Source organism: Electrophorus electricus, chromosome 9 (assembly GCF_041902795.1).
Source record: "Electrophorus electricus isolate QZ-2024a chromosome 9, ASM4190279v1, whole genome shotgun sequence".
NCBI lineage: Eukaryota > Metazoa > Chordata > Actinopteri > Gymnotiformes > Gymnotidae > Electrophorus > Electrophorus electricus.
In genome coordinates, this window is record NC_137505.1 from 8,552,701 (window position 1) to 8,579,626 (window position 26,926).

The 26,926-nt window shown below is 39.2% G+C and overlaps 1 protein-coding gene and 1 long non-coding RNA gene across 5 annotated transcripts; both read left to right on the plus strand.

Annotated features, from left to right (window-relative positions):
- Positions 1-45: 45 nt before the first annotated feature.
- mospd2 (motile sperm domain containing 2) lies at positions 46-17,868 on the plus strand. 4 transcript variants are annotated; one of them, XM_081720483.1, is made up of 16 exons: positions 49-188; positions 279-336; positions 1,341-1,410; positions 1,732-1,887; positions 3,120-3,206; positions 3,996-4,150; positions 6,682-6,742; positions 7,732-7,770; positions 7,913-8,037; positions 8,503-8,676; positions 12,812-12,930; positions 14,985-15,078; positions 15,463-15,559; positions 15,860-15,989; positions 16,197-16,299; positions 16,558-17,868. In XM_081720483.1, the coding sequence occupies exons 1-16, from the start codon at positions 55-57 to the stop codon at positions 16,696-16,698; spliced, it is 1,743 nt and encodes a 580-aa protein (XP_081576609.1). In that variant the 5' UTR covers positions 49-54; the 3' UTR covers positions 16,699-17,868. The 4 variants fall into 4 exon arrangements, 3 of the variants coding, with proteins under 3 accessions (XP_081576609.1, XP_035378934.1, XP_081576611.1); XM_035523041.2 differs by lacking the exon at positions 1,341-1,410 and having other exon boundaries at positions 55-188; XR_014125220.1 differs by lacking the exons at positions 16,197-16,299; positions 16,558-17,868 and having other exon boundaries at positions 46-188; positions 14,985-15,110.
- A 3,158-nt stretch (positions 17,869-21,026) lies between these two features.
- On the plus strand, positions 21,027-22,354 carry LOC118240806 (uncharacterized). Its single transcript, XR_014125227.1, has 3 exons — positions 21,027-21,718; positions 21,835-21,928; positions 22,313-22,354. It is a non-coding gene; the product is annotated as an uncharacterized LOC118240806 (long non-coding RNA).
- The last annotated feature ends 4,572 nt before the right edge of the window (positions 22,355-26,926 follow it).

The window sequence follows — 26,926 nt, forward strand, 5'->3', positions numbered from 1 at the left end:
TTCTTAAAGTTACAATGAGGTACTTTTGAATTTCCTTTGCATCCGAGAGCCAAAATGGCGAACATGGGACAGCAGTTGCACAGAATTCCCAGCCGTAGACGGTTACGTGCAGGAAACAAGCTCACTGTTAGGGTGAAGAGTCAGTTCGTACAAACATGGCCGACGCTGGACAGCTGGAAGCAGAACAGGTTGGCGGTCTTTGAATTACTGAAATATACTAAATGTTTTTTGTTTTTTTTAATGTCAGCCTTCGTTTAATTCAGTATTATCTCTAAAAGGATATCTACAGCAAGATCCAAGAAACACGTCAAAGATTCAAGGACGAATACATTCAAGGTGAGCTGTCAGTAAGCTAGCGGTAGCTAACTAACGTTAGCCTGCTAACTTTCCCTATTGATTAGTGTCAGTTAGCTGCTTGCTGCGCTATCTATATCACGTAGCCTCTGCGCAGATCGGATAATCAGTGCCATAAGTATTCAATAACGGCGTTTGTAATTATGCAAGAATCCGCACTATCTTCAGTTTAGTCTGAGTGTTCTCTGGATGACTTTTTAAGATCCAGATGGAGACAGTCTCGGGTTTTTGAATAGTAAACTGGGATAGTTTGCTAGTCAAAAGTGTAATTAACTTGAAAGACGTAAAGCTAACTAAGTAATTTAGGTACCTGAAATTAGCTCGCTAGCTAGTTTATACTTCCATAATTACGGGGAAGTTTAGGAGCATTATAGATCATTTGTGCTCTCCCTAAGATGTATGTTTGGCTAAATGCAGTAACAGTTTTGTTTAGGTTTTCATGGTTTTCCGTTCCGAAACAATCAGTATACGCCAATTAATTACAAGATTAAGTAGGATATTTATTTAATTGTAATGCAAATATTGGGTGGTCCTGAGAATGAGAGCGTTAAGCATTTCCACTCTGAAACTAACAAAACATTGCACCACAAATTGTTCAGTGAAAGGGGTGAAAAGTCAGTTCTGTCAGCTTCACACCTCACGTTACTGGACAAGCAGACAGTGACGCACATCTAACATAGTTGATTTATATTATGCACTGATAACAACGCAGTACCTTTACAGATTCACAGAATAAAGTAGCACAATGACAGTAGGAAAACTCTCCCATGCTAATGATAAGGCTACATGCATCAAAACTAACTGGCACTTCTTAAAGTAGGCTGTAGGCTACTACTTCAGTCTGAGTGCATTATTGGTATGATCAGTATTTGAATTGGTCAGGGTTGGTTTGCAAGCCGAACTCCATATCATGTATAATATTAACGGAATTCTGATTTATTCATATTTTATGGAATCTTTACCTTTTTACCTCTACATTCTTTCAGAATTCAGGGGATATTCACTTCCGAAGCAGCAGAGGAACAAATACACATTGTACATATAAATACAAATCATGTAAATACAAATCACATTATAAATTCAAATGATGATGGAAAAATCCAAAGGAAGGAATATGAAAAGTTTCAGAAATAACAGGGACTGAAAGAAGAAATAGAACATAGAAGGTTAACATTAAGGTTGTTCCGGTCTTGCATCTTGTAGATGTGATCCCTAATCTAGAGCAGTCACCCCATCGGATACCAGGAATGAAATTTTTAGATATATAAATTTTGTATTAAAAATAATTAATTAGGTGAATGAAACCAGTTTGCATTCATTTTGACCATAAAACCCTATAATGCATACCAGTTATACTACTACTAATAAACATTTCAGATTCTTCTGACAAATATGACTCCAGAGATGTGGAAAGACTCTTCAAGGACGACGCTTTGGTTGAGTGCTACCTAACATGGAGACTGTTTGTTGTGGAGGATGCCCTGAAAATGATTGACGAGAGCTTTCAGTGGAGGAAGGAATATACTGTGAATGGTATTTACGTTAATATCAAAATCTTTTGTTTAACTTCTGTGTTTCCTTATAGCAGAGGTATTCAGATCTCAGTCATCCAGGCCCTCCCTTTATATAGAAGACAATTGTGATGACAAGGTGGCTAACCAGTTACATTAATCATTTAATCAACTATAAGGTATTACAAAATCCAGGACCAGATTAGGGTTTGAGGTCCAGATTTGAATACCACTGCTTTATCGGTTTCCTCTTCCTTATTTCTACCAATTTGGCTGTAGTTAGTCTGGCATGACATCTGTTCCTGTGCTACTACTATCACAGTGTAATGGCCATATGTTACTTTCGATATGCATGACTCCATGCTCATATCGACTCCATCTGCCGCGTCCTGTGCCACTGTCAGCCCCACGGCGTAGCAGAAGCCTTGCAGCCCTTTGAAGAGAGCTCTGTGCAGGCTGTGAAGCTAGTTTTACTAGCAACTGCGATGGTGGATTAGAAAAACATAGTAGCGAATGAGGTTTCATTTATTAGCTAAAAGAGTTTTTTCCTTTGCCAGATCCCTGTTCTGTGTTCCATTTTTACATTTACTATAAAATCGTGTCCTCTGAAATATGGGGATTTTTGTGTACACGTATAGCATACTATGGTAAAAAATGGAGCACAAAATGCAGTCTTTCACAAACACTGATTAGGGATGCTTTCTGGTTATCTCGCCTTTTTACACAATTTCTTATGAATGTGGACTCCTTGCTCTGGAGCGTTAATACAGGCACAGACAAGATGAAGAGCCCAATTCTTCTGCAACAGCAAGCAGGATTAATCAGGAGCTTTTTTGTTTTCCTGAGTGGATGATTTCTTTGGTCTCAACTTAATGTAGACAGTTATTGTTCTTGTACTGTGAGATTCTTTATACACCCTGAGGTGTAGATAGTCACATCTATTGTTCAGTGCTTAATTACTTTCCTTGAAAAAGTAGCACAGTTTTATCTATATCATTTTAAATGGCTTTAACTAAAGAGAAGTCATTACAAGACATGTCAAATGGCAGCTATGCAATAAACTGAACTAAAATGATTTTCTCCAACAAGATCTATGCAAAGCTGGGCTTGTAACTCTTAATGAATACAATGAGAAATGATGGCCCTGATGTAATTATGGTCTGTTTCAGTTGACATTCAGGTTGGTGTTGAGGAATAACCAAGTGCCGTGGTTTTGGATGTGTGCCAAACTGAAGCATCCTGTTGTTCTCACAGATCTCACTGAGAACAGTATTCCAAGGTGGACATTTGAGACAGGAGCAGTCTACCTTCATGGCTACGACAAAGAGGGTCACAAACTGTGTAAGTTTTCACTTTGAGCACATGTGAAAGTGGTTATTACATTTCAGGAGCTTTTATATGGGCTGTTGTGTTGTTGTGTGCGCCTGTTTTTGTTGTTTTGTTTGTTCTGTTGGTTGATTTATATATATATATATATATATATATATATATATATATATATATATATATATATATAAATAAAAATGTTTTGTATATATCACTAAGAGGTTCTTGACTTAAGTGCACTTCATTGGTGGGGCCTGAGTTCATTATTAGACATTGACTGTGCAGTTTCATTATGCTGATTTCAGTCTCAACGCAGGTTTGAATCAGGCCAAAGTATAAGACATAATTTGGCCTAATTTTCTTGTGTTATGTTACTATGCTAAAACCCAGAATTTATAATAGGTAAATATTAAATGGATTAATCATTCCAGTAATCTGAATGTAGGCAACATCTGAAGCTGTGCAATGAGAAATGGGGACAAAAAAATAACTGCCTGTCTTTGCACAAGAACACATGACAAACCACACAGTAAAGCACAAAGCATGAGAAGTGTCAAACAGCGCTGGTTATTGCACTTTTAAACAAAGCCAGGCTACATGACACTTCCTCCTCAGCCTTTTAGAAGTGAGCCTCAAAAGCAGAAGTTTATAATCTCATTCACTATGTTCTGACAGAGACAAAAGCTTGGTGAGCTAGTGCTAGTGTGAGTTTGTTCTGTTGCAACAATAAGTAAATTGCACTTAACTGCATATAACTGAGCATGTGCAAATAAGGGGCTTTTATATGTGGCTTTTTGCTTGCAGTTTGGTTCAAGGTGAAACTCCACGTCAAGGACCCAAAGACGATCTTGGACAAAAAGAAGTACGTGGCGTTCTGGTTGGAGCGGTATGCTAAGCGTGAGCCCGGCACGCCCCTCACCGTTGTCTTCGACATGTCTGAGTCTGGCATCAGCAACATTGTAAGTCACATTCCCCACCTTAACCCTGCCCCAGTGAGTTCATCACAAAATCCCCTCCCTAACCCCGCCTCATGAGCACATCATAAGACACATCCCCTACCATAACCCCGCCCCATGTAATCATCACATCCTACACCCTAACCCCGCCCCATGTAATCATCACATCCTCCACCCTAACCCCGCCCCATGTACTCATCTTCACATCATCCACCCTAACCCCGCCCCATGTACTCATCATCACATCCTCCACCCTAACCCTGCCCCATGTACTCATCATCACATCCTCCACCCTAACCCCGCCCCATGTACTCAACACATCCTCCACCCTAACCCCGCCCCATGTACTCATCATCACATCCTCCACCCTAACCACGCCCCATGTACTCATCTTCACATCCTCCACCCTAACCGCGCCCCATGTACTCATCTTCACATCCTCCACCCTAACCGCGCCCCATGTACTCATCATCACATCCTCCACCCTAACCCCGCCCCATGTACTCATCTTCACATCCTCCACCCTAACCGCGCCCCATGTACTCAACACATCCTCCACCCTAGCCGCGCCCCATGTACTCATCATCACATCCTCCACCCTAACCCCGCCCCATGTACTCATCTTCACATCCTCCACCCTAACCGCGCCCCATGTACTCATCTTCACATCCTCCACCCTAACCCCGCCCCATGTACTCATCTTCACATCCTCCACCCTAACCGCGCCCCATGTACTCATCACGCCTTTCAGCAACTTCTCCTTTTTTAACCATATTTAAAAGGACCCACTGATGTACATAGTTGCCTCATGGTGTATATGTTGATTAATTATTTTAAATACAACTACTACTATTATATGGTTGTTACATTTTTGGTAGGGTACTTGCAGCTTTCTTTACAGTTTTGTATAGTTGTAGAATTTCAAGGGAAACCATGTCAAATTTCTATGAGAAGACTGGTTAAGTATTACTATAAATTGTTTCTGTGAATCAGGTCCGTTTTAGTCTTGTCCATTTAAAACGTATATCAATATATTACCATTTCTTACTTAGGGTCACAAACTTGCAAGGGTATTTTTTGACTTAAATTGACACATTTGTAGAAAAAAATATATTTCATATCTGCGCTCTCTTTTTTGCAGTGGTATATGTTGTATGTGAAGTTGAGGTTCCAAAGTATGTCTCCTCACTTTATTAGCTGTCCGTGGCTGACACACTGAGGGTTAGGTGATGCTCAGCATTAATGCTTTTCAGATTAAAGTAACCTCCTAATCCTGTTGGTTAATCCAGTTAATGGACCAAATCCTTAGTCACTGGCTCCTCTGACCTCTGTGTTGTCACATTGCTCCTCTGCTTGCTCCTGGTGCCTCAAGGAGAATAGGACCAATTTAATAGCACAGAGCAGATAAAGCCATAACCCTAATCAAACTTCTACAAATTAAGGGATTAGCAAACTCTTTAATCTACTTTCATTATATGGAAATAGATTGGTCCTCCATTTTTCTTAAAACAAAGTTTGCCTCTTTTCATTAGTATTAGTTAGTGATAAATTTGTCTTGACTAATTATTTTTTAAGATTTTAACATTTTATTTTCATTACGATGCCTTACCTACTTTGTTGACAATGATATTTTGCTTTGTCTCCTGGGGATCTCACTTTAAGGATATTTGTAAAGGTAATTCCTTCACTGTAATTGAAATACATTTTTGTGGGTTTTCTCGGGTGTTGCATGACAGTCTTGAAAACAGCCTTTAAACAGCCTTTATTTCAGACTGTTCAAATTCAGATTATTTGTTTTCCTGTTTTTCTTCTCTTTCTACATTTTCTATATACCAATCTAATGCCTGAAACTGGATATTTAAAACCCTGCTTTTGTAGGAACAAAATAGATATTATTTACCCAAGAGTTGGATCTCCTGAGGCAATGATATGGACAATAAGTTTGTGTGTCAACATTAAGCCAAGGTCATTTATGAATGGCAGAGTTGCACAATTGCCCCCAGTGACTACTCTGAATGTGGGCTGGTTGGTTTTGCTCTTTTACCCTGTGCTCCCAGCTCTCCCGTGGTGATTAAGGCTAAGGTTTGGACAGGAAAGCTGGCCTTGCATTAGTGTACAAGGCCACTTTTCACCCAGAACCACGAAAGATCTTTGGGCTGGCAGTAGCACATGATATAAATGGCCTTGTGAAAATCTGTTGTGTGTGCTTGAGATTTGCTGCATGGTGTGTCCTGTCCATGGTATTTTTGACTTATTTTCCTTTGACTCCTTTTTACACTGAAAACCAAACTTTCAGACTGCGTCTGAAACACTGAATTAGCAGTGGTAGCGCAGTTCAGAAGATCTCTTGACAAAATCTTAGGTGAGATGAAGGGGGTTGTTTTTACTACTCGAGGCACTGAATAATCTCACCTTGGATAAATAGTCTCTTCACTGGATGCCCGTTAAAAACCCTGTTCATTACTCTCAGACCTCACTTAGCACGTAGCAATCATCCCCTCCTTTTCTCTCTCATACACCCTTTTTCCCCACAGGACATGGACTTTGTGAAGTATATCATTAGCTGCTTCAAAGTGTACTATCCAAAGTTTCTGTGTAAGTGCATTCACTTATTTTTCTACACTCATGTTTCTTTATAAATCAGCTGTATATTTAAAAGGACTGGCCCTTGCCACCTTTCCTCCTCCATGCTTATATAACCAGAGCACAATCCCTTTACTCAGTCCTATTCTGCCATTGTTCACACTAATAGAGGTGCTCTAAGTAGACGATATAAACATGAAAGTACCAAGCAAATGAAAATAATAAAAGCATCAAACAATAATTTGAGGCATTAATAAAGAGATGCAATGTCATTGATAGAAAAAAACGAACAAACGTATTCCTTCTTAACTATAAACTGGAGCATTCTACAAGAACAGGTCGGCTATAAAGTGTCGCAGTTAAGAGCAGACAGTTTGGGTTGAAGGTTGCATGTAGCTTTCATTAAAAAAGTTATAATCCTGTCCAAAATCAGAAAGGAATATAGCATTGACCCATGAACTCATGACCCGTGAGCACATACACATTTTCTTACTGCTACAAGGTCATGGATTTGTGCTCATTATATTTTTGGCTTGGTTATAAGTCATTATAAAAATGATGGCGCTGTCAAAATGATGGCTCGGTCAAAGTTTTTCAGTAAGGAGGTGTAAATTGAATTATGTGGCCATTTCAGAGTTGCTTGTTATTACTGAGTTCTTGTTTGGTCAAAGGTGAACGCTCTTACATACCTTCCTCTGGTGTTCATGAGGGTTTCCAGTATATGCAGTGGAAGGATCCGCTAAGGATCTTAACTGTTCACCTCACTGAGATCCCCAGCTACAGGTAGCATATATATACAACTGGGAACTGAACTCAGATAGTGGCGTGGCAGTGTCAGAGTGCTTGGTTTAAAGTATGATCAAAGAAGAACTACAGATACTGATGAATCTTTAGATGTTCATTAGTCTTTGAAGTTGGGACCTATTGTTGTTAATCCCTGCTTTATTTATGTATAGATATGCTTATTATGTTAATTAATGTTTTTATTCTTTTCATTTTAGCCAAAATGATCATGTATGAGATGCCTTGGATTATGAATGGTGAGGCTACTCTGTTTTTCCTTATTTTAAAGTTTAAATAAATCAACACCAGCACTGGTGATACATCTTTTGAATGGCTAATATTTTACATTTAATGTGCTGTACTTTTGATTTGGAAGAATATCTTTCCTGTTTGTGACAGCTGCCTGGAAGATTGTTAAGACATGGTTGGGCCCAGAAGCTATCAGCAAGTTGAAGTTTGTTTCCAAAAGTGATATTCAGACGTACATCAGCCCTGAGCACCTTCCCCCTCAAATGGGAGGCATGGTATGATCTATCAGTGTAGTGTATGCATGCATGTTTTTGTGTGTATGGACAATTATGACTGTTAAAATGATACATTATAGTTCAATTAGATAATGGATTTGCTCTTCTAATGGTTTTGTTAAATGCCCAGCTTGCTAGCTTGTTATTGGTGATTCTGTAGGCATGAAAACTCTCTGAGCACTCGGGTGCAAAGATGCAAGGATTGCAAAGAATGATTGACAAGCACAAAAAATGTTTATGTAAAACCTCCTTGGTGCTACCTGATGAGGACGACCCACTGAAACCCATAAGATCATGGTTTCTCCAAACTTTGCGAGCAGCAAAAGCCAAGCATCTTACTGGTTAGCACAGCACTGTAAAAGGAACTGAAGACTGCTCTGATGGAATATTCCTTAATATGTAATTCAAGTGAAGAGAGGTAAGTTCATTCTTTCAGGTATAATGTTGCATTGCATTGTTTTGTAGGACCAGTTCAAATACAGCTACCCACCCCTCCCTGATGACGACTTCCAATCTCCCATATGTGAAAATGGACCAATTGTCAGCGAGGATGAGAGTGAGGCGAAAGAGGCAGAGTCAGAATGTAGAGATAGCCTGGAGTCGAGTTTTAATACAGAGCATGGCATCAGACTCAAGAAGGTACAAGTCCTTTCACTCACCAACTCTGGAGACAGTGTACCTTTTATCTAAGCTTGAAACATTTATACTGCTGTATTTAGGCCTGCTCTACTCTTTAATTTAATCTGTTGGTTTGTTTTTTTTACTTATTTAGCTTGGTTTCAATTAATAGGTCAGAAAAAGATTTTACTGACTACTGACGTTAGCTGACATTTTGCTAACTGCAGACGTTTGCTCTCATTGTGCTAACTTTATGCATTTGTTTATGTAATGCCAACGCTATGTTCTGCTAGCTGCTTATATCACATAAACTTCTCACATAATGTTGCCTGTGCTAACTGCCAGTGTTGGTATACATTATAACACATGCTGCTGACATTCTTGCATTCATTTTTGCCTCCATTGTCTCGTTGTTGCCTCCATTAGCACTTTTTTGCCTTGACATTAGAATGCACTTTAGCCTTTAGTATTAGAATGCACTTTGGTTCTAATGCACTTTAGACTTTAGTATTAGAATGTAATTTGGTTCTAATGCACTTTAGTATTAGAATGCACTTTGGTTCTAATGCACTTTAGTATTAGAATGCACTTTAGACTTTAGTATTAGAATGTACTTTGGTTCTAATGCACTTTAGTATTAGAATGCACTTTAGACTTTAGTATTAGAATGCACTTTGGTTCTAATGCACTTTAGACTTTAGTATTAGAATGTACTTTGGTTCTAATGCACTTTAGTATTAGAATGCACTTTGGTTCTAATGCACTTTAGTATTAGAATGCACTTTAGACTTTAGTATTAGAATGTACTTTGGTTCTAATGCACTTTAGTATTAGAATGCACTTTAGACTTTAGTATTAGAATGCACTTTGGTTCTAATGCACTTTAGACTTTAGTATTAGAATGTACTTTGGTTCTAATGCACTTTAGTATTAGAATGCACTTTAGACTTTAGTATTAGAATGTACTTTGGTTCTAATGCACTTTAGTATTAGAATGCACTTTTTACGCCCTACCTACTTCAGTTTCAGGTTAGAGTGCCTCTCTAGCCAAAATGCTGTCATTCTAGTCTTATCTGATATGTTGTGTTGTTGCCTTCAGTTAAAGACTACATCGTGTGTTGTTAGACTAGAAGAGTGACAGTAATGCTACTCTCGGTTTCTTTTTAAAAGTACATGTACAGGAAATATGTTGTCTGTGTCAGCAGGTATGATACTTTTTCAATCTAACACATCTTACAAAACTATATTTGTGAGTGAAACCACTTACATGCTGAGATCTTGAAGTATCAAATGGTTCTTCTGTCCTTTTAGGGACTTTACTTCAAACACACATGCATATAAACACAGTTAAATATCACAAATAGTAAAATATCTTAAAACTGATTCATGCCACTTAAAAAATAATAAAGCTGTCAGACAAGATGTTTACTGGTTTAAATGCAAAAATAACTCACAGTTCAGATCATACACATGCTCATTGGTGTATTTTTGTTACACAATATTTATTTCTAAAGTGGTCAAACATTTTTTTTCTTCCTAAAGAATTTGAAAATTCTAACTAACTTAATTTGAATCTGTGGTGATTTTTCGTATGTGCCCAGTTGACATGTGCAAGTGCTTTGATCTTAGTATCAAGTTTCAAAACGGATTTTCCTGTCAAGAAAACACTCCTCACATCATTACATCACCACTGGCACAAGCAGGGATCATTCATTCTGTTTATGCCAAGCTCTGGTTCTTGTTGTAGTACACTGTTTATTGGTAGATTGTGTATCAGTAGATAGTTTAGGTCAGTGCATTGGCTCTCTCAACAGGCAAAGGCATGATCTCTGATTTTCCTTAAGAATTTGTGTTAATATTTTTTAGATTTGTGATACTTTATAAATTTGTACTAAGAGTCAAACTTGGCAACTACACTCATTTTTATCATTAAAATTACTAATATTCAGTGTACTTGTAAATGTTGGGTTAAAATGATTTACTCTGTTTTGTAATGTCTTGATATTAAGAAACTACATAAGATGACACTACATAGTCTATAATCTCTAATGACAGCATGTATGATTACTTTCATAGTTGTAAAGTAACATTTGTTATGGACTGTTAATATAATGCAATACATTATGGCATGCACTACTTTTAGTTTATGATGCATATCATAACAGTTTCTAGGAAATGTTTCATGAGAATGGAATCTTAGATAACTGCTATATGTGAGTTTGAGTTAGTAGGGATGAGTCAGAATTTTATAAAAATGTCTATTTTAGAACTGGAAATTGGATTGTTGAGATGCAAATTATGTGCACACACTGAATGAGTTTATGAAAGTTCTTGATTGCAGAAGCCAAATATATTGATATAACTATTGTTATATCGCCTATCCCTAGAACACACAGTGCATGTGATAGATAGATAGATAGATAGATAGATAGATAGATAGATAGATAGATAGATAGATAGATAGATAGATAGATAGATAGATAGATAGATAGATAATATATAATGCAAAAAAACCCATTAGATTTCGCATCATAGAGCTTATTCTTTTTTGAAGCCAGTTTTGTTCTCATTAAGCTATGTGATCGTAGTCAAAGTTTGTGCAAATGCGGGTTCACTTTTAAAGTTTAGAAGTTCAGCTAAAAGTTTCCGTGTCAGTGAGGTCTAGACGTTGTTCATCTTCTCTAATTGCTTTGTGTCTCTGTTTTGAAACAAGGACTGGTAAAGCCCCCCGGAGTCACAAGCATGCTTCATCACTTGTGCCTTCTTCATCCTCCTCGTCTTCATCTCGTTTTCACCAGATCTTGCTGGAAAGGTTGACATCTGTCTGCCATTCATGTTTTGTTTGTTGTGCACCATTTTTAAAAAATCAGGTTAAACACAGCACGACTGATTTTAAAGACGAGTGAATGCAACAAGCGTTCTAGATTTCAAGACTTAATGATTGTTTATGGATCAATACATTTATTATTTAATCGTGGAGAGTTTTCTAATGAAGTAATTATTTTGTCCAGATGATTTCATTTACTAAGGTTCTTTGTCCTCGTTTTCATGTCTGATTTTAATGTAACTAGTTAGTGCTGAAGCTATCTTAGCTTGGCATGTTTTTATGACTGACCTTCTCATTGGAAAAGCAATCATTGGGAATCTACCTGTCATGGAAGGATTGTTTTAAATTAAGGTTTTATAACATTTTAGAACATTCCTGCTTATATTTTCAAGTTACTTGCACATAAAAAAAAAAATCTGATATTAATAGTCTGATATTAATGGTTCTACAGTAACTATCATTTTTATCTGAATGTAAGAAAAAAGCGAAATGACTGCCGATATTTAGTAAACAACATATTTAGTAAAGAACACCCCAGTCTCTGTAGGACATCTTGTTGATGTTACCACAGACTACAGAAAACACTTTATAATCATGATTTGTATATCACTAATGCTATGTTTAATCTCAACTCTCAAAATGAACTAAATTTATATAATTGAAATTTTTTTAAGAGCTTAATCTTTAGTGATTTGTGTATAGCAGTAGCTATTTTCCTTGGTGTTTGACCACTGAAGTGCAGTGTTATATTTAATACTGGCATTTGGCTGGAATCAAATGCTAAATAAAGATCCGTGACATTTCAGATCCTGAAGTGCCTCTGTTTGAATAAACCCTTATTATAAAGAGACTCTATTATAATGCTGACTCATTACTGCTGGTGACCTTTCACCTTTCCCTTATGGCATACTTATTGTGCCACATCCCTGTGAATGTGTGTGTGTGTGAGCTGTATCTCATTGTCCAAGCATTACTTCATCTTCTTATGCATTACTTCTGCAATCACTGCATAACACAATTGTTCTGCACTTTTGGTTTAGCATTTTGTTTAGCTGTGTGTGTGTGTGCGCGTGTGTTGTGAATGTTGTGTGAGACAATGCTTTGCTGTGGAGCTGGACCCAAAAAAACCTAATTTGTACTGGTGTGGTCAGTATTGGTCTGTACTGGTGTGGCCTGTGGCCCCATGGGTATCATAATCGTTGGACTCAGCTTGAGTCATGCGTGCAGTTTGTCAATCCATCGAAGGCCTTAAAGCACCACTGCATATGATCACATTCCAAGTGCTTTATGACTGACTGACGGTCAGACAGCTCTCTCATTGTGTTGCAGGTAAATTTCATGGAAGATGTTGCAAAGCAAGATGATGTAGATAGGGCAGACATTTCGAACAGGCAGAAAGGGGCCAGGAGACCTTTGACCACCTTCAAGGGCACACTACTGCACGTCAGGTAAGGAACTGCGCTCACTACCCAGGCTCAGGGTCACACCTGGGAGAGGGTAGAGGCCTAGTGGGTGTCTTGAGGGTAGAGGTGTTGTATACAAGTAACAGGTAGGATACTGTGTGTAGACAGACGTGCTGTAGGGGTAGTGTGCAGGCTTAAGAGTAGTAGAGGTGGTGTGCAATGTTTAGATATTGAGAGAGAGTTTGACGGGTGTAGGGATGAAGAGGTAGGCTACAAGATTTAGGGATAGTGTAAAGAGTGTAAGGATGTAGGGGTAGGCTACAAGATTTAGGGATAGTGTAAAGAGTGTAAGGATGTAGGGGTAGGCTACAAGATTTAGGGATAGTGTAAAGAGTGTAAGGATGGAGGGGTATTTTAAAGGGTGTAGGGATGGAGTTGAGGTATGGAGATGTAGTTTTGGTTGCAAGTTAAGGAAGTTGAATAACTTCTCATAATAGAAAAGGACTGCTGAAATTATGTTCTTGTTTGGGGGCATTGTTGCAATAATGCTTTGTTTATGCATAAAAGTACTTTGACATTTCACAGAAACATGACATTGTGGTTTAATTGGCATGTCTAAATGTATGTATGTATTCATAGCTACAGCATGGCTGGTGAGGTTATAATGATCAATAAAGTGGATTAACTTTATACAATTTGCCAGTTTTAACGAAGTAGGCTGACGGGCCTATTGATGGATAATCTGTGAAATTATCATATAAATAATTATATAGGCTGCTTGCTATAGATGTGACAAGATTGTAATGCAAAGTGTTCAGAAAAAGGGATGAGGTTTGAGATTGTGTTCTACATTTAAAAGATTATTTAAAGTGAGTTACCTTTTGTGTTAGTGTTCGCATTATTTAGGCTGTTGTGACCCAGTCAAGGGTTAAGGGAGTGCTGACAGGAGAACAGTTCAGTGTGCCACAGTATGCCTTCATGTAGGAAGGGTACCATACAGTCATATGAACAGCAGATCTTTCCAATCAGCCCATTCTCTTTTAGTTGCAGATTGTATTCTTGCATACATTTTGTGTGTGTGTGTGTGTGTGTGTGTGTGTGTGTATATATATGTATATAATTTTTTTTTTTTTTGTTAAATACATATTTTTTTCTATCTTAAGTGAAAGGGCTAACAGTTATACCAGCATTGATAATATTGTACAATATTGCAAACAGATTTTATATACCATGATATATTTCAAACATTGAAAAGCCCCATTTAATAAACCTCACTGAACATGTCACCAGTCACATCTACCCTTTCTGCACCAGCAGGATGTTTCAGTGTTCTGAGTCCCAGTAAAAGGATGCCAAAAAGAGCAACATGATGTGTTCTAGCCCAACCGGACGGACCAAGTGCTTTATATATGATTCAATATACAATCAGTAATTTCATACATTTAGACAAAACCAGGCAACCACTTTCTAATGCTTGATTTGATTAGGTGGACCTGTAGATTCTTGACTTAAATGCCAGCAACCAACTCTTGATGTTCTTAAATGATTCTTAACTCGAGTCCCTGTCTTTATCATACTGCATTGAGTCCTCTGTTTGGGAGCAAGATAAAAAGCTTATCGTTGGTGTTGTACTGGTGATAAAACCAGTGCCGTGGAGGCCATATGCTGCAGAGGTCTCTAACCAGACCACAGGTCAGTCACTGCCATGATGTTCGTGTTGGCTGACTTCCGATAGCTCGCTACTCTGGACTCAAGAGTGCTGCTGATTCACTACATATAAATCTAAAACACGTGTGCTTTGCTTAATCATGTACTGCAAAGTGTGTGGAACATATTGCAGCTTGCAGGTACTATAAGCACAGCAGAAGCCAGCTGTTCCTCTGGAGAGACTGGCCTTTGGTAAATTAAGGCAGATCAATACTGCAAAAGTGGCAGAAAAGCCCTTTACCATGAATGTGAATGAAGAGCATAATGAAACGTCTGGTGATTACGCTGCTAGTGCACTCTGCTTTTTTAACGTCATGCCTTTGACTCCTTTTCTTGTTTATATTTGCTCATCTTACTTCGCTTACATCTCTGCCTCACTTTTTTTTTCTTAGTCCATCTGAGGAACTCAGTTTTGGTTCTAGAGATACAGAGAGAAAATGTCTGGTCATCCTCCACAACGTGACCAAAAACCATGTGGCGTTCAAGGTGAGTGGCTATACGCACTCACCTCAGACTCGGTCAGTGTGTGCTGAAGTTTTCTTAATTAATTAAGTAATTTGTCCCAAAGCATTACATTTATTTAAAACCAAAACAGAGGCATCCTATATAAGACACCATGAAGTTCAGAATTAGGCCAATAGACCGATAAGCTTTCATTTAGTGTTTGGCATGTTACTAGTGTTTGACAGAGTAATTCTGTTATGGTTAGAGCTAGTCTATTACCACTGACGTCTAGACGTTTAGAATTATCGATCCTCAGTCAGATTTGGTTATGGCTTGATGCTTCTAGGTGAGCAAAATTGTAAGTTTAAGATCAGTATTAAATTGTAGCTTTAAGGCAGTTTTTGTTGACTGCTGAATTGTGTCCAGGTGCGAACGACAGCTCCAGAGAAGTACCGTGTGAAGCCCAGCAGTAGCAGCTGTGAGACAGGGGCCAATGTTGACATTGTGGTCTCTCTGCATGGAGGTAGGAACCCCAGACACTCGCATAAACCCCCATGGCTTCTGATGCAGGAACTGACAAGACTCCCACGTACTGAATTGTTATGCTTCAGACCTCTGTAATTTTATTTATTAATCATTCATTCAATCCATTTCAAAGTATGGCTGGTGCCAAGCGTGCTCTTTCTGTTGTAGTTTACTGGCTATTTTCAGTCTTGACAATGAGAGTTGGGTTTGAAGTGTAGGGAGACTGTAGCTATGTGTTTGTGCGTGTGTGTTTGTCCACGTGTGTGGATGTTTGTGTGCGTGTTTGTGCTTTGCCTAGGTTACCAGGCCTCTCCTCAGGACCGCTTCCTGGTCATGGCTGCTGAGATGGAAGCAAATGTAAGTGCAGGCTCCCTGGATCTCGCCCAGTTCTGGAAGGAAGTTCCCAAAGCAAAGATCATGGAGCACAGGTGAGGTTTCCTCAGATTGTCTGGAATCTCAGTGGGTAACCTTTCACTAAACTGCGACGTTTAAGTGAGGGTTGATGATGTGTGAATTTTGGTCACTGTAGAAATTCCCTGATTTCAGGCTCTTCTTGTCCACTGCTGAGCAGCTGAAAGCTGACAGGTCTGTGATTTGCAGCCTGCTTCATAACCATGTTAAACTGTTTCCTGCAGACTTCGGTGTCATATTCTTGAGAGTCCTAAGTCTATTCTGAGTAATCTGAGTGACACTTCGTTAGGCACGCCTACCACTGACACCCAAGATCTCCACATGACAGTAAGTGGACAGACACTTCGACTGGCGTGCTTCCAGCACTAGATTACCTAACATGTACTGCTGAATCTTAAGACTGTTCTGTAGGGATTCTTTATTATTCTCCAGAGGTTACTGACTGTGACAGTAGCAGTCTCTCATTGGGAAAGAAAAGTTTTAAAGGGTTCTTTTGTTATGGTAACATCTTCAGATGTAAATAGATGAAGACTTTGACAAACCTGTATTGTATAGCCTTGTTTTGTCTTGCTGTCTATGTTCTAGTTAATGCGAGTCATGGCCAGTAACTCCCGCCTGGAGCAGAAGGTGGACATGTGTTTATGGTTGCAGAAGGTTCTCCTCTTACTGGCATCAGTGTTGCTGGCTTTCAGCTTCTCCACCATCTACTTACTGTGGACATCATAATTTCTTCCCCCCACCCTCAGTAGAACTGCAGGACCATCAGGCTCAGTCAATCAGAGCTTACCGTGCAGCAACACTGGTCAGTCTGCTGCTGTGGCAGTGTGCCTTACTAAACAGACCGTCATAAGAGCCGATTCCTGCCCAAGCAGTGCCACGTTCGCCAGGCATGCTGGATAAGGCAACCTTCTCTCACCTGTTCTTGCATCTAACCATGGCGAGCAGACTGTGATTTAAAGATTAATCATGTATTTTTATTACTCATCATGAAGTAATGACATTTAATTTATAAGTGGTGTAATGTAGCTTGTATAGTAATTATTTAACAATAGAAATACTTTGTGATCAATTGTATGAACATTGAACATTTTAGTATATATATATATATATATATATATATATATATATATATATATATATATATATATATATATATATATATATATAATATGTCATAATTTTTTAATAAATATCACGCCTCTCTTGATGTGTGTTTATAGGTTAGTTATTGCAAAAAATGTTGCCTATGTAGTTTCTAAATATTCAGTTTAGTTGTCCGGCACACATGTAGTTGTGTGTTACTAACAGCAGCTTCATAGGAGGCTGGCACTAACCCAAGTGCAGGTTTTCTATGTCTGAGTCTAATTTCTGTCTTCTGGGTGCTACCTTATGCTTCAGGCTATCTCCAGTGCTGGGATAATTGCATAATGCACTTCCTTTTACATCTGGGCTTAAGCTTCATTTGTGTCTGTGGAAACACACCCTGTGTAATTTACTGTCATAGAATCCTGCTCAAGACAATGGTGATGCACATAACATGTCTTTCTTACCATGCCAACTACAGAGAAATCTTCAGCCTTGGCAGTGTTACTCTGTTATTGAAAGATAAACAGTAGTTAGTACTTTTACTAAGATTAATATTTATAATAGGCTTAGTATTTTTAGTTTAGCAATTTCTCAGATACAAATGACTGTGCACTATGTTTGAGGCAGTTGTCCACATAGTCTAGGGTTGGAGTAGAGGTAGGGTTAAGGTTAGGATTAGGCAGCTGTCCACATATTCTGCATTGCTTTGCTGTTCCCTTGCATTTTCTCAAATAGACTTGATTTGTTTTTCACCTTTGCTGTAAGGCAAAACACTGGAAATTATATTTAAATTAAATTATATTTGCACAAGTCTGTGTTTGCCTGAGCCCTGCAGTACTCTTGCTCGAAGGTCTTCTGTGAGAGCTACTTCTAACGGTCATGGATGAGACTAGGGCAGTGCAATTACTGGCAGATTAAGTTATTTAGGCAACAGCTCATTTACACGCCAACATGCGTGTTGACTGTCGAGAGGTTTTGAGTGTTTTTCCCAATAGGGTATTTAGAGAATATGGCCTTGCAGAAGTTGAAAATGCATGCTTAGAGGGGGATCCAGGTCTGACTAAACAGGTTTTAAATATGAATATGTATATGTACACATATCTATGTATTTGCATGTGAATATTGTATTTTTTTTTTAACATGCTGTGATTTTTGGGCACAGCTTCCTGAACACACTTGCAGCATCACCTGTATGGCCATGAGCTGTTCTCGCTGTTTCGTAGCCTTTTCACGTCTTTTCAATGAAGTAAACTGGGCTGAAGAGGACACTGACATCTTTAGGAAAGATCTCACTAAAATGTTCTTTCCCCGAGAACATCCATGGGTTGGTGGCACTGCCTTCGATCCTTGTTTTAATTACGCATACATAAATATCAGAGCAATTAGAGTTGAGAGTTCGAGCAGAGATGGCATAGAGCAGCACAGGGATAGACTGCAATATCTATAACAAGATCTCACGCAACACAGCAGAAACATGCCCCCAACTGTATTAATATGCAAATGTGTTTATTAAAAAAGAGTGTTAAATAACGTCTTTAATGTGTAGCCTATGAGTATGTGCAAAATTACACAATGAATTTTTTTTATTCTTTTTCGACCAAACTCATGATAAGCTACCCAGGCACTGGATAACAGCGTCTGCCAAATGTACAGATCAAATCAGAATAAAGACCTGTCTTGTAGGTATGTGACCTAACCACCTGTACCAATAGTTGTTGCAAAGTCATGATGTGAATTTGGGTCGCTGAATCTACTGACTGGGGGTGTGTTATAGTCGCTGCTGCGTAAGGCCACATCATCTTCCACAGAACATCAGCAGTCATTCATATGAGGGAGCCGGGTGATGATTAAGGCGATGCTTGGGCTGAAGTTCTTGTACGTTTGCTAAAATACCGAGGATGTTAACGTCCCCAATTTCACCAGCTAGTTTGTCGTAACGTCGCTGAAGCACTCAGCGTCAAACTACCTGCACGCTCTGGCTACAATTTTGATCTATTGCGCAAACGTGCCCAAGATGGCGGCTTCCAAATTTAACAATGCGAGTCAACAGTGATGTTCCGTCCATTGTATTTACCGACATATCCGTTGTATATGCAGTCTGGGGTTTGCGCCCCAAGTGCCTTTCGATTTCACGGTAAATGGATCGAGTGATCCGTTGCTTGGCCTAAAAATGGACCACAGTCACACTATCTGCACTTCGACACACCTCGGTAACGACGTTGAACGTTTTGTGCGTGTCTACATCCTGCATTACGGTAAACATAAATATTTGTTTTAGTTAAATGGTATTCTTATGTTCAATATTCTTTTATTAGAACTTGTAAAAGCCATATTATACTAGTTATAACTCCATTGCATTCTTGAAAAACAATTTCCCACATTGTCACTTTTACGATACGAATTGGACTTAATGGAATGTCAACTTCGGTTCCGTATGCACCACCTTTTGAGTTCTATACGATAAACAAATCAAATCGTTATGAAATCACTATATTTTTTGACACTCTTGTATACTCATTACAGGTTGTAACATTTTCTTTCAGGTACACTGTGGTGCATTAGATCTCCGTAAGAAACCTTTAGGATCCATAGTTTTTAGATTTTAAATCTGAACTAAAAGCAGTTTAGAAACCAAACCCCCCAAGTACGAACAAAGACCAGATGAGATATTTGCCGCACAAGTGCTGACAACTTTCATTTCTGTTTCCAATAATTTCTCGTAAAGTCGGTAATTGCAAACGTGAGCATCATCTACTCAAAATTCGTTTTATCTACTATAAAAACACTTAAGTCTGTTTCCTCGTCAGGCTGGAAGCTGAAGTTGAGCTGAGCAGATTTCAGGGGACAGTAAATAAGAGGCCGCTGAAAACTAAGCAAACGGATCGATAAAGTGAATAAGACCTGCACGTGTTAGTATCGACGCTGAAAGACTAATGGCTTCTTTGTGTTCTTTCTTTCTATTTAGGGGGATAACATATAACATAAAACATATTTCACACCAGAACACAACATAAATGCAGTAATAAATGTAAAAATATTTTAAAGTAAAATTTATAAGTGCTTAACAGTATAATAATACCTGTCTGAACATTTCCTCATTGGGCAGTAGTTTATTTTTTCTGTTTGATGCTAAAATTTGTTACTTGTAACAGAACTCATACTGCAGATGAGTCTTATCTAGCTGAAGGATGAACTATACTGCAGGCAAAAGTAAGGTAACACTAGATTGTGGGAGGGTTACCGCTACTAGAATGGGGGGGGGGGGGAGCTGTTCCTCTGTTGGGGGTGATGAACTTTTCCTCTGTTGACGGGTTAGGGGTTTGATGTGTAGCTCCATGCTGAAGCAGCAGGTTAACACAGGTCACATGGCCTTTGCTGGAGGCCTCAGAGAGAGGAGCACTTCCACTCATCGTGGAGGCATTCACCTACAAACACACACAACAGTTGGGGGCTGGAGATTTAAAACTGTTTTTAATAATGTGTTTTTACTACAGAAAGAATCAGAGAGGCTCTGACATTACTGTAGGCAAAGGACATGAATAAACAGTCCTCGTAAACAGCACTTCATGTTCTCCCAAACTAACCCTGGCCCCATGCTCTATCAGCAGACCTGCACATGCACGGTGACCCTGCTGGCAGGCCGCATGGAGAGGGGTCACACCGTCCAGTGTAGTCAGATTTACCACCTCACACTGTCCACACACACACACACACACACACACACACACACACACACACGCAGGTAAATTTCATGGAAGATGTTGCAAAGCAAGATGATGTAGATAGGGCAGACATTTCGAACAGGCAGAAAGGGGCCAGGAGACCTTTGACCACCTTCAAGGGCACACTACTGCACGTCAGGTAAGGAACTGCGCTCACTACCCAGGCTCAGGGTCACACCTGGGAGAGGGTAGAGGCCTAGTGGGTGTCTTGAGGGTAGAGGTGTTGTATACAAGTAACAGGTAGGATACTGTGTGTAGACAGACGTGCTGTAGGGGTAGTGTGCAGGCTTAAGAGTAGTAGAGGTGGTGTGCAATGTTTAGATATTGAGAGAGAGTTTGACGGGTGTAGGGATGAAGAGGTAGGCTACAAGATTTAGGGATAGTGTAAAGAGTGTAAGGATGTAGGGGTAGGCTACAAGATTTAGGGATAGTGTAAAGAGTGTAAGGATGTAGGGGTAGGCTACAAGATTTAGGGATAGTGTAAAGAGTGTAAGGATGGAGGGGTATTTTAAAGGGTGTAGGGATGGAGTTGAGGTATGGAGATGTAGTTTTGGTTGCAAGTTAAGGAAGTTGAATAACTTCTCATAATAGAAAAGGACTGCTGAAATTATGTTCTTGTTTGGGGGCATTGTTGCAATAATGCTTTGTTTATGCATAAAAGTACTTTGACATTTCACAGAAACATGACATTGTGGTTTAATTGGCATGTCTAAATGTATATATGTATTCATAGCTACAGCATGGCTGGTGAGGTTATAATGATCAATAAAGTGGATTAACTTTATACAATTTGCCAGTTTTAACGAAGTAGGCTGACGGGCCTATTGATGGATAATCTGTGAAACTGGCCTTTGGTAAATTAAGGCAGATCAATACTGCAAAAGTGGCAGAAAAGCCCTTTACCATGAATGTGAATGAAGAGCATAATGAAACGTCTGGTGATTACGCTGCTAGTGCACTCTGCTTTTTTAACGTCATGCCTTTGACTCCTTTTCTTGTTTATATTTGCTCATCTTACTTCGCTTACATCTCTGCCTCACTTTTTTTTTCTTAGTCCATCTGAGGAACTCAGTTTTGGTTCTAGAGATACAGAGAGAAAATGTCTGGTCATCCTCCACAACGTGACCAAAAACCATGTGGCGTTCAAGGTGAGTGGCTATACGCACTCACCTCAGACTCGGTCAGTGTGTGCTGAAGTTTTCTTAATTAATTAAGTAATTTGTCCCAAAGCATTACATTTATTTAAAACCAAAACAGAGGCATCCTATATAAGACACCATGAAGTTCAGAATTAGGCCAATAGACCGATAAGCTTTCATTTAGTGTTTGGCATGTTACTAGTGTTTGACAGAGTAATTCTGTTATGGTTAGAGCTAGTCTATTACCACTGACGTCTAGACGTTTAGAATTATCGATCCTCAGTCAGATTTGGTTATGGCTTGATGCTTCTAGGTGAGCAAAATTGTAAGTTTAAGATCAGTATTAAATTGTAGCTTTAAGGCAGTTTTTGTTGACTGCTGAATTGTGTCCAGGTGCGAACGACAGCTCCAGAGAAGTACCGTGTGAAGCCCAGCAGTAGCAGCTGTGAGACAGGGGCCAATGTTGACATTGTGGTCTCTCTGCATGGAGGTAGGAACCCCAGACACTCGCATAAACCCCCATGGCTTCTGATGCAGGAACTGACAAGACTCCCACGTACTGAATTGTTATGCTTCAGACCTCTGTAATTTTATTTATTAATCATTCATTCAATCCATTTCAAAGTATGGCTGGTGCCAAGCGTGCTCTTTCTGTTGTAGTTTACTGGCTATTTTCAGTCTTGACAATGAGAGTTGGGTTTGAAGTGTAGGGAGACTGTAGCTATGTGTTTGTGCGTGTGTGTTTGTCCACGTGTGTGGATGTTTGTGTGCGTGTTTGTGCTTTGCCTAGGTTACCAGGCCTCTCCTCAGGACCGCTTCCTGGTCATGGCTGCTGAGATGGAAGCAAATGTAAGTGCAGGCTCCCTGGATCTCGCCCAGTTCTGGAAGGAAGTTCCCAAAGCAAAGATCATGGAGCACAGGTGAGGTTTCCTCAGATTGTCTGGAATCTCAGTGGGTAACCTTTCACTAAACTGCGACGTTTAAGTGAGGGTTGATGATGTGTGAATTTTGGTCACTGTAGAAATTCCCTGATTTCAGGCTCTTCTTGTCCACTGCTGAGCAGCTGAAAGCTGACAGGTCTGTGATTTGCAGCCTGCTTCATAACCATGTTAAACTGTTTCCTGCAGACTTCGGTGTCATATTCTTGAGAGTCCTAAGTCTATTCTGAGTAATCTGAGTGACACTTCGTTAGGCACGCCTACCACTGACACCCAAGATCTCCACATGACAGTAAGTGGACAGACACTTCGACTGGCGTGCTTCCAGCACTAGATTACCTAACATGTACTGCTGAATCTTAAGACTGTTCTGTAGGGATTCTTTATTATTCTCCAGAGGTTACTGACTGTGACAGTAGCAGTCTCTCATTGGGAAAGAAAAGTTTTAAAGGGTTCTTTTGTTATGGTAACATCTTCAGATGTAAATAGATGAAGACTTTGACAAACCTGTATTGTATAGCCTTGTTTTGTCTTGCTGTCTATGTTCTAGTTAATGCGAGTCATGGCCAGTAACTCCCGCCTGGAGCAGAAGGTGGACATGTGTTTATGGTTGCAGAAGGTTCTCCTCTTACTGGCATCAGTGTTGCTGGCTTTCAGCTTCTCCACCATCTACTTACTGTGGACATCATAATTTCTTCCCCCCACCCTCAGTAGAACTGCAGGACCATCAGGCTCAGTCAATCAGAGCTTACCGTGCAGCAACACTGGTCAGTCTGCTGCTGTGGCAGTGTGCCTTACTAAACAGACCGTCATAAGAGCCGATTCCTGCCCAAGCAGTGCCACGTTCGCCAGGCATGCTGGATAAGGCAACCTTCTCTCACCTGTTCTTGCATCTAACCATGGCGAGCAGACTGTGATTTAAAGATTAATCATGTATTTTTATTACTCATCATGAAGTAATGACATTTAATTTATAAGTGGTGTAATGTAGCTTGTATAGTAATTATTTAACAATAGAAATACTTTGTGATCAATTGTATGAACATTGAACATTTTAGTATATATATATGTATATATATATATATATATATATATATATATATATATATATATATATATATATATAATATGTCATAATTTTTTAATAAATATCACGCCTCTCTTGATGTGTGTTTATAGGTTAGTTATTGCAAAAAATGTTGCCTATGTAGTTTCTAAATATTCAGTTTAGTTGTCCGGCACACATGTAGTTGTGTGTTACTAACAGCAGCTTCATAGGAGGCTGGCACTAACCCAAGTGCAGGTTTTCTATGTCTGAGTCTAATTTCTGTCTTCTGGGTGCTACCTTATGCTTCAGGCTATCTCCAGTGCTGGGATAATTGCATAATGCACTTCCTTTTACATCTGGGCTTAAGCTTCATTTGTGTCTGTGGAAACACACCCTGTGTAATTTACTGTCATAGAATCCTGCTCAAGACAATGGTGATGCACATAACATGTCTTTCTTACCATGCCAACTACAGAGAAATCTTCAGCCTTGGCAGTGTTACTCTGTTATTGAAAGATAAACAGTAGTTAGTACTTTTACTAAGATTAATATTTATAATAGGCTTAGTATTTTTAGTTTAGCAATTTCTCAGATACAAATGACTGTGCACTATGTTTGAGGCAGTTGTCCACATAGTCTAGGGTTGGAGTAGAGGTAGGGTTAAGGTTAGGATTAGGCAGCTGTCCACATATTCTGCATTGCTTTGCTGTTCCCTTGCATTTTCTCAAATAGACTTGATTTGTTTTTCACCTTTGCTGTAAGGCAAAACACTGGAAATTATATTTAAATTAAATTATATTTGCACAAGTCTGTGTTTGCCTGAGCCCTGCAGTACTCTTGCTCGAAGGTCTTCTGTGAGAGCTACTTCTAACGGTCATGGATGAGACTAGGGCAGTGCAATTACTGGCAGATTAAGTTATTTAGGCAACAGCTCATTTACACGCCAACATGCGTGTTGACTGTCGAGAGGTTTTGAGTGTTTTTCCCAATAGGGTATTTAGAGAATATGGCCTTGCAGAAGTTGAAAATGCATGCTTAGAGGGGGATCCAGGTCTGACTAAACAGGTTTTAAATATGAATATGTATATGTACACATATCTATGTATTTGCATGTGAATATTGTATTTTTTTTTTAACATGCTGTGATTTTTGGGCACAGCTTCCTGAACACACTTGCAGCATCACCTGTATGGCCATGAGCTGTTCTCGCTGTTTCGTAGCCTTTTCACGTCTTTTCAATGAAGTAAACTGGGCTGAAGAGGACACTGACATCTTTAGGAAAGATCTCACTAAAATGTTCTTTCCCCGAGAACATCCATGGGTTGGTGGCACTGCCTTCGATCCTTGTTTTAATTACGCATACATAAATATCAGAGCAATTAGAGTTGAGAGTTCGAGCAGAGATGGCATAGAGCAGCACAGGGATAGACTGCAATATCTATAACAAGATCTCACGCAACACAGCAGAAACATGCCCCCAACTGTATTAATATGCAAATGTGTTTATTAAAAAAGAGTGTTAAATAACGTCTTTAATGTGTAGCCTATGAGTATGTGCAAAATTACACAATGAATTTTTTTTATTCTTTTTCGACCAAACTCATGATAAGCTACCCAGGCACTGGATAACAGCGTCTGCCAAATGTACAGATCAAATCAGAATAAAGACCTGTCTTGTAGGTATGTGACCTAACCACCTGTACCAATAGTTGTTGCAAAGTCATGATGTGAATTTGGGTCGCTGAATCTACTGACTGGGGGTGTGTTATAGTCGCTGCTGCGTAAGGCCACATCATCTTCCACAGAACATCAGCAGTCATTCATATGAGGGAGCCGGGTGATGATTAAGGCGATGCTTGGGCTGAAGTTCTTGTACGTTTGCTAAAATACCGAGGATGTTAACGTCCCCAATTTCACCAGCTAGTTTGTCGTAACGTCGCTGAAGCACTCAGCGTCAAACTACCTGCACGCTCTGGCTACAATTTTGATCTATTGCGCAAACGTGCCCAAGATGGCGGCTTCCAAATTTAACAATGCGAGTCAACAGTGATGTTCCGTCCATTGTATTTACCGACATATCCGTTGTATATGCAGTCTGGGGTTTGCGCCCCAAGTGCCTTTCGATTTCACGGTAAATGGATCGAGTGATCCGTTGCTTGGCCTAAAAATGGACCACAGTCACACTATCTGCACTTCGACACACCTCGGTAACGACGTTGAACGTTTTGTGCGTGTCTACATCCTGCATTACGGTAAACATAAATATTTGTTTTAGTTAAATGGTATTCTTATGTTCAATATTCTTTTATTAGAACTTGTAAAAGCCATATTATACTAGTTATAACTCCATTGCATTCTTGAAAAACAATTTCCCACATTGTCACTTTTACGATACGAATTGGACTTAATGGAATGTCAACTTCGGTTCCGTATGCACCACCTTTTGAGTTCTATACGATAAACAAATCAAATCGTTATGAAATCACTATATTTTTTGACACTCTTGTATACTCATTACAGGTTGTAACATTTTCTTTCAGGTACACTGTGGTGCATTAGATCTCCGTAAGAAACCTTTAGGATCCATAGTTTTTAGATTTTAAATCTGAACTAAAAGCAGTTTAGAAACCAAACCCCCCAAGTACGAACAAAGACCAGATGAGATATTTGCCGCACAAGTGCTGACAACTTTCATTTCTGTTTCCAATAATTTCTCGTAAAGTCGGTAATTGCAAACGTGAGCATCATCTACTCAAAATTCGTTTTATCTACTATAAAAACACTTAAGTCTGTTTCCTCGTCAGGCTGGAAGCTGAAGTTGAGCTGAGCAGATTTCAGGGGACAGTAAATAAGAGGCCGCTGAAAACTAAGCAAACGGATCGATAAAGTGAATAAGACCTGCACGTGTTAGTATCGACGCTGAAAGACTAATGGCTTCTTTGTGTTCTTTCTTTCTATTTAGGGGGATAACATATAACATAAAACATATTTCACACCAGAACACAACATAAATGCAGTAAT

Bases quoted from the DNA above. Each gene is read 5' to 3' on its own strand.
- mospd2 (XM_081720483.1), top strand. From the start codon at position 55: ATGGCGAACATGGGACAGCAGTTGCACAGAATTCCCAGCCGTAGACGG. The intron at 189-278 runs GTTGGCGGTCTT...TATCTCTAAAAG, and splicing joins GACAGCTGGAAGCAGAACAG to GATATCTACAGCAAGATCCA. The intron at 6,743-7,731 runs GTAAGTGCATTC...TTTTCATTTTAG, and splicing joins GTACTATCCAAAGTTTCTGT to CCAAAATGATCATGTATGAG.